Source organism: Sceloporus undulatus, chromosome 1, assembly GCF_019175285.1.
Source record: "Sceloporus undulatus isolate JIND9_A2432 ecotype Alabama chromosome 1, SceUnd_v1.1, whole genome shotgun sequence".
NCBI lineage: Eukaryota > Metazoa > Chordata > Lepidosauria > Squamata > Phrynosomatidae > Sceloporus > Sceloporus undulatus.
The window spans coordinates 362,078,631-362,087,134 of NC_056522.1; the positions used below are offsets into that span (position 1 = coordinate 362,078,631).

General features: G+C 43.0%; 1 protein-coding gene across 1 annotated transcript; it reads right to left on the reverse strand.

The window, feature by feature from the left end:
- Window positions 1-426: 426 nt before the first annotated feature.
- ANKRD9 (ankyrin repeat domain 9) lies at window positions 427-8,230 on the reverse strand. The gene is made up of 2 exons (XM_042445606.1): window positions 7,920-8,230; window positions 427-1,521 (listed from the first exon to the last, which is right to left on the reverse strand). The coding sequence occupies exon 2, from the start codon at window positions 1,462-1,464 to the stop codon at window positions 577-579; it is 888 nt and encodes a 295-aa protein (XP_042301540.1). The 5' UTR covers window positions 1,465-1,521; window positions 7,920-8,230; the 3' UTR covers window positions 427-576.
- Between the last annotated feature and the right edge of the window lie 274 nt (window positions 8,231-8,504).

Consider the following 8,504-nt stretch of genomic DNA (forward strand, 5'->3'; position numbering starts at 1 on the left):
TTAAATAATTTTGCACATGAAACAACGTTTGTGTAGACTGAACTATCAGAAAAAAAAGGTGTCACACTCTTAGCCAACCATGAAAAAAGTTTTGGTTTTTGCAATATTTTGGATTTCAGAATTCTGGATAAGGGAGACTCAACCTGAACTCCTGAGCAGGATGACAGCCTCCTCCCACCATTTTAAAAAGCAGATTCTCAACTACTTATAGCATTGTTTTTTTCCTTTGTGGCTATTTCTGGCAGTCCACTGAACTCCCAGAAAATTCTGTAGCAGAAAAGTGACTCTCAAACCCACCACAGTCACCCACCCATTTTAAGGCAATGTCTCCTCTCATCAAGAAACTTTGTCCTTCCTTTCAAATCTGCTGAAGGCATTCCATCCTGCGGTGGCAACATTTAAATAAAACACAATGCCATACTCAAGTTCTTTTAAAAACAAGGTTCTAATTAAAACACAGGCTTCCCCCCTTTTCCACACAGATGTATACAAGCTACAGCCAAAAATCCTTATTTTCATTACACAAGAAGGAACGGCAGAGTGGGGAGAAGGGATGAGGTCTCTAGTGTGATATTCTCAACTCTTCAATTTGAGGTCTAAAGGCTTCAGAAAGTGTGGCAAAGGCAGGTTCTCCAGTGCTTCTGGGAACTGATCTGGCGAAATGGTCCCGATTAACACTTGCATGGCTTGAACAAAGAGGGAAGAAGGGGCTAAGCCTGCCAACCACTGGAACCGGTGCTTTCCCAGAAGTTCTTGCCATTGCTGCTGGTCAGCCAGCAATTGCTGCTTCCTTGAAAAATGGAAGCCCTGTGGCATAAAAAGGAGCAGAGAGTCCAGGAGGAGAAGCTTGGTGCGTAGATTAGACGTTGGGTTTTCCCAGATCTCTTGAAGCAAGAGGTCCAAAGGGGTGTTCCCAACACAGTCACGTAGACAGGGTGAGGCCCCATGGCCCAGCAGCAAAAGCAAACATTCGGGCCTTGCCAATTCGCAGGCCATGTGGAGAGAGGTCTTGCCCCCTTCCACGCGGCTGCAGCCTCTGCGGTCTAAGTAGGCGGCTCGGTCACTTAATGGAAAGTCTCTGATGGTCTTCAGAATCTCTAAAAGGATGTGGACACGGTTGTACCGGACAGCCATGGCCAAGTGAGGGGCCGATGAGTGGCAACAGCTGAAATGCAAGCTGGGTATGGCCAAGGCGTTCTTAGGAAATGTGCTGAGGAGGTAATGGGCATAAGGCTGGTGGTTGTGCACTAGGGCATAGAGAAGGGCCTCCGATGGGGAGTAGGTGCTGACCTTGCCCCCTTCTTGCCAGTGGAAAGCTTCCATGCGCCTCATGTCCTCCAGAAACCACACAGGCAGCTGGTCCCTCACAGCTTGGTAGAAGGCGAAGGAAGACTTCTTGCATTGCTTCTGGGACTGGGAGCTGTGGCTGCTATAGCCATTCAGCCATTTGACGTTCCAGGGCATTGCTCAGGGAAAGTTTCAAGGAAGATGCTTCATGAAGACCCAAGAGCAACAGAAATGCTTTAAAGAAAAAAGTAAAACACAATTGTCAAGGAAGAAGTCAACAGAAAACAACAACATCAACAATAATGATGGTGATGATGTTTATTTATAACGCTTTTTTCACCAAAGGGGGGGGGGACATTAGACATATATAATAAAAATGAATAATAAAATACAACCCTACAGAAGTGCTAAAATACTAAAATAATATACCAATATACTAAAATCAAAATCCTCCTCAGTTGCTATTCACCTTGGCCACCTTAGGCACGCTCAGCAACTTAATCCAGCAAATCAAAGTCTGCCCCTGATTTACAGTGCAAGAGTTGACTTTTCTTAAACCTGTTGGTTAGTGGTGGCTATAATAATAATAATAATAATAATAATAATAATAATAATATTTCCCGCTTCTCCCGAGGGATTGAAGCGGGATTACAACAAGAAATACAATAATACAGTGTCTAAAATACATGTCTAAAATAGCCCTAATGAATCAATTTTTGACTGCTTTACTTTACAAAAGTAAAATTCAATTGATTCAATGGTCTAGTCAAACTATGGGATTTAGGATGCATCTACATTGTAGAAATAATGTGGCTTAACAACACTTTAACTGTCATGGCTCCATTCTACAACATCCTGGGATGTGTAGTTTTGTAAGACACCAACACTCCTTAGCAGAGAAGGCTAAGGAGCTTGTATAATTCTAGATACCAGGATTCCATAGAGTGGCACTAAAAAACTTAAAGTGGGGTCAAACTGCATTGTTTCTACAGTGCAGAAGCACCCTCAGCATCCCTTAAAAGAGAAAGAGGAGATAGAGTGTGATCAAAGGTTTGAAAAGATATGACAAAGTTTTCCATGACATTCTTGCAAACAAGCTTGTAAAATGCAGGCTAGACAAGGCAACTGTTACATGGATTTGTAACTGGTTGACCGGCCGAACCCAAAGTTTGCTCAACAATGGCTCCTTTTCATCCTGGAGGGAAGTGACCAGTGGAGTCCCACAGGGCTCTGTCCTGGGGCCAGTTTTATTCAACATCTTTATCAGTGACTTGGATGACAGAATTGGGAGCATGCTTATCAAATTTGCAGATGACACAAACTTAGGAGGAATAGCTAATACTCCAGAGGACAGGATCAAAATTCAAAATGATCTGCAGAGACTAGAAAGCTAAGCCAAAGCTAACAAAATGAAATTCAACACGGAGAAATGTAAGGTACTGCACTTAGGGCAGAAAAATAAAATGCAGAGATATAGGATGGGGGACACCTGGCTGAAAGAGACTACATGTGAAAGGGATCTAGGAGTCCAAGTAGACCACAAGTTGAATATGAGTCAACAGTGTGATGCGGCAGCTAACAAGGCCAATGAAATTTTAGGCTGCATCAATAAAAGTATAGTGTCTAGATCAAGGGAAGTAATAGTGCCACTGTATTCTGCTCTGGTCAGGCCCTACTTGGAATATTGTGTCCAGTTCTGGGCACCACAATTTAAAAAGGATGTGGAGAAACTGGACCATGTCCAAAGGAGAGCAACTAAAATGGTGAAGGATCTGGAAACCTTGCCCTACGAGGAACGACTCAGGGAGCTGGGGATGTTTAGCCTGGAGAAGAGAAGGTTAAGAGGTGATATGATAGCCCTGTTTAAATATTTGAAAGGATGTCATATTGAAGAGGGAGCAAGCTTGTTTTCTGCTGCTCCAAAGGACAGGACCCAGATGCAAACTGCAGGAAAAGAGATTCCACTTCAACATTAGGAGGAACTTCCTGACAGTAAGGGCTGTTCCACAGTGGAACACGCTCCCTCTGAGTGTAGTGGAGTCTCTTTCCTTAGAGGTCTTTAAACAGAAGTTGGATGGCCATCTGTTGGGGATGCTTTGATTGAGATTTCCTGCAGGGCAGAATGAGGTTGGACTGGATGGTCCTTGTGGTCTCTTCCAACTCTATGATTGCATGATAAAGAAGGCAAGTACAGTAACTTAAATCTGGTTCCGACAGAAAGCATCTTCCCTGAAGACAAGTGAAATGGAAAACTTCCAAGGTGGTTGTTTACTCAACAATGGAGACAAACAAATTCTGTGTGGTGATCTCCTTGAGGGCAAAGGCCAATGCCTTTGAGGTCTCCTTGGATATGATAAGAGATATATAACCATATACCGAAAGAGTCATGTGGCTCTAGGTCCTTCAGTGCAACTCTGCTGGAAATTGACCATAGAGTTGGTCTGGAGGGCCTAGAGAGTACTTGAGAAAACTAGAGAAAACACTTCTGTAGTCGATGTGAAGTTGAAGACTTTCACGACCAGAATCCATGGTTTTTTTGTGGGGTTTTTGGGCTATGTGTCCGTGTTCTGGAAGAGTTTAAATTCCTGATGTTTCGCCAACATCTGTGGCTGGCATCTTCAGAGAATAAACTCTTCCAGAACACGGCCACATAGCCTGAAAACCCACAAAAAAACTATTTTTCTAGCTATTTGTAGGTCCACCAGTGTGATTCTATGGTCAACTTCTGGCAGATGTTGAACATATTGTTAACAACTCCGGAGGATGTAGAGATTCCCAGAGAGGCGTTCTCTGAGATTTAAAAAAATAGTGTGTGTTTTTAATTTGCATTTTTTCCACATTCACAGGGGTCCTGTTCCCCTAAACCCAGCGAATGTGGAAGGCCCACTGTAGACAAGAGTGAAGCAGCTATCTCAGAGCAAAAGATTTCGAGTGTCCAGAAACTCCAGAATATGGCACCCAAACTGATCATGGGTACATCTAAGAGGGATCACATTACACAGATCTTAAAATTACTCCACTGGCTGCCAATTAGTTTCGAAGCAAAGGACAAAGTGTTGGTTATTACCTATAAAGACCTACATGATTTGGTACTAGGTTACCTATAGGATCACCTTCTCCTGTACAAACCACCCAGTACACTCAAGTCTTCTGGGAAATGTTTGCTAGCCAGAACTAGATGGCAATGGCTTTCCAGAGGCCCTTTTCATCCCAGACTGTGGAATGACCTGCCAGGAGAGATATGACAACTGAAAATGCCGTTGTTGTTGTGTGCCTTCATGTCGTTTCCAACCAATGCCGACCCTATCAAGGGGTTTTCTTGTCAAGATTTGTTCAGAGGAGTTTTGCCATTGCCTTCCCCTGAGGCTGAGAGCATGTGAAAACGCTGACTGCATTTAAAACAGCATTAAAGACATATCTCTTCCGGCAAGCCTACCTGATCCATTTTAAATCATGGCTTTTTAATTTCCATATTCTAAAGAATGTGCTCTTATGAGTGTATTCTAACAGTTTTATAGTATTGTAATTTAACTGTTGGTTTTATGTGTCTTTAATTGTGTTTTGTATTTTAATGCGCTGTACCTTTCCTCACACCTTGAGGAGAGGTGGCAAAGAAATACAATTTATTATTATTAAATGGCAGCAAAGTACTCATTGTTTTGTTTAGAGGAAGGAACTGGCAAAACCACCTCTGAGTATTACTTGCCTGAGGCTGCACCTACACCACAGAATGAATGCATGTTGACACTGCTTTAACTACTATGGCTCAATGCTATGGAATTCTGGGATTTGTCATTTTGATCGATATTTATCCTTCTCTGTCTGGTTTTGATGTCTCCGCAAACTACAAGTCCCACAATTCCATAGGATGGAGCCATGACAATTAAAGTGGGTCAAGCTGCATTAATCTGCAGTGTAACAGCAGCCTGAAAAACCTCTATGAAATTCATGGGGTTGCTGCTAGTTGGCTTGAAGGAATACACAGTTTTATTCAGCCAGGCTTTTAAAACAACAAGGATTTTTGCACTGTTTTAATTGTATTGTTTTTAAGCGCTTTTATCTTTTTAACTGCATTTTATTATTTTAATGTGTCTTAATATTGTATCAGTTTAATTCTATTCTAATGCTCACTTTTGTATGTTTTTAATTGTATTTTTTTTTAAAAAAATAGTAATCCACTTGGCGTTCCAACTTTGGAAAAATGCGTGACATAAATATGATGATGATGATGATGATGATGATGGTGTGTGTGTCTTCCAAGTTATTTCCGACTTATGGCAACCCTAAGGCCATCACAGGGTTTCCTTGGCAAGAATAATTCAGAGTGGATTTGTCGTTGCCATCCTGTGAGGCTGAGAGAGTGTGATTTCTCCAGGGTCACCGAGTGGTTTTCATGGCTGAGCCAGGATTCAAACTCTGTTCTCCAGAGACCTGGTCCAATGCTCAAACCATTACACCAAACTGGCTCTCTAAATAACAATGATGATGATGACACATACATTGTATTTTTACTTCCACGGTGTGGGAGTGGTGCTTGTGGTTTTTTTTTTGCTTCAAGTGGCAAAACAACTTGACTGTTTTTAGGTCAAGTTGGATGGAAGTGGGAGCAACACTGGATGCTCTGCCTCAGGCAGCAAGATTTCTTGGGTTAGCAGCAAACTCTGCTAGTTGCTTAATCCTTGTTTTGTCTTTTGCTTAATTCTCATTTTGTCTTATTAATTATTATTAATTACTTTGCCAGAAGAGTAGCAAGATGCTAATTTCCTGGCTCAAGTGGTTATAAAACATGAGGGAAACTCTTCATCCTGGTTAAAACTAATTTACCATTTGATTCCCCAAAGCCAAGGGACTGGGAGAGCTGTCACAAGGAATCAGCTGACAGATCGGTGACAGAGTGTCAGTTCACCCGAGTCCATCCACACTGCAGAAGTAATCCGGTTTGACACCACTTTAACTGCCGTGGCTTAGTGCTTTGAAATCCCGGGATGTGTCATTTGTTGCGGCACCAGGGCTCTCTCTGATATAGAAGGCTAAATAGCTCAAAAAACTACATATCCCAGGCTTCCATAGCATCAAGGCATGGCAGTTAAAGCAGTGTCAAACTGGATTATTTTTGTAGTGTAGATGCAGCCGCAGGCAAGGGATGCTCAGGGTGGCTTTGCCAGTTCTTTCCTCTGAAATATAGCGTACAATAGGAATTAATAAAACAATGAGTACTTTATGAAGTCGAAAACTTTCATGGCTGGCATCCATAGTTTTTTTAGGGTTTTTCAGGCTATGAGGCCATGTTCTAGAAGAGTTTATTCCTGATGTTTCGCCAGCATCTGTGGCTGGCATCTTCAGAGAATACTTGCCTGGAAGAGAGTTGGGTATATATATATATACTGTCTAATCCTGGGTAGAGGGGAGTGATTTCCAGAGAATGCTGGCATGTAAGAGAGTTGGGTATATATACATGGAAATCACTCCTCTCTACCCAGGGTCAGACAGTATATATATACCCAACTCTCTTTCATGCCAGCATTCTCTGAAGATGCCAGCCACAGATGCCGGCGAAACGTCAGGAATAAACTCTCCTAGAACACGGCCACATAGCCCGAAACCCCCCCCACACACACACACACACATACACAAACACACAAAAAAACTTATGGATGCCAGCTCTGAAATTCACACAACCTGAAGTCCATTACAGGGCAACCTGGTTTGGGAAGGAATTGCAACTTGTTTGTGTGTGTGTGTGTATATATCTCTGTGTATATCTGTATATCTATATATATGTGTGTGTCTATCTATATATTTGTTTGTGTGTATCTATATATGTGTGTGTGTATGTACATATATATGCATATATCTATTTCTGTATATATGTAGGCGTACATATATGTGTCTCTGTGTATCTCTATCTGTATGTGTATGTATATATATATATTTGTGGGAGCTGTATCTATATGTGTGTGTGTGTATCTATATATCTGTGTATCTATATATCTCTATATATTTGTGTGTGTGTGTATCTATATATCTATATCTCTGTGTGTATATCTATGTCTATATATTTGTGTGGGTGGGTGTATCTATATCTCTCTCTCTGTGTATATGTATCTATATCGATATGTGTGTGTGTATCTACAGTATCTATCTGTCTATCTATATGTGTGTGTATCTATATCTATATATTTGTCTGTATGTATCTAAATGTTTATATATCTGTGTGTGTATCTATATCTATATATCTGTGTGTGTCTCTATATATCTATATCTCTGTGTATGTGTGTATACATGTCCCTCACTCTCTGTCTGTCTGTCTATCTATCATCTATCTATCAATCTATCTCTGGAGTGTGGATGGGGCCAGGCTCCCCTCCTCCTCCTTCTCTTCCCCCTCGACCTCCCATCTTCTCCTCCCTCCCTCCCTTCCTCCCTAGATCTCTTCCCTCCCCAATCCCCACCCCAAATGTCTCCCACTCACCCTTGCCTTTTCCTTTTTAAAGGGGGGGGGGGAGTTTTTGTTTTGGGATGCCAGGGTCCCTAGAGCCCTTACACCTCCATCCCAACCGAGGGGAAGGGAGACAAGGGAAACACACACACACACATACCCCCTCCCAAAAGAGAGATCCCCTGCTCCTCACCTCTGGAGTGGAGCCTTGCAGCCTTCCCTGGGTCTCTTTTGCTGCAGTGAAGGCTCCTCTTCTCCTCCTGCCCCCTTTTGCTCCACCTTCTCCAATCCAAGACTGCAGAACACTGAGCCTGGCAGCAGCAGCAGCAGCAAAAGAAGAAGAAGCACCACCGGCTCCCTGAGCAACCTCCCTCCCCTTCTTACTGCGGAAGGAGGACTGATACGGGATAGCTGTCTACACAGCAAGGGATCTCCCGTTTCCGTTGCCTGCAGCAGCCTCTGCAGCAGCCAAACCAGCCAGGCTCCCACCGTCCTCTTTTATCCCCTCCCTGCCTTTGAGCCCAAGGTCGGTCAGAACCTTGGAACTGTCCAGCGAGTCCGGATTGGTCCCTGGACTGGGCTCCCCTCGCTTTTCATTGGCTGCGACGAGAAGACCATTGTTTGCGTCACAAAGAGAGAGAAGCGAAAGTTCTAAGAAACTTGCCCTGGACGCCTCCCCAGCTCTCCAGTTGCAAAACACCCAAAAGAGCAGCAGAAGGAAGAGGAGCATAATGCCAGTCCTTACATAGGAGCTTGTGGCTTCACAAAAGAAGGAGAC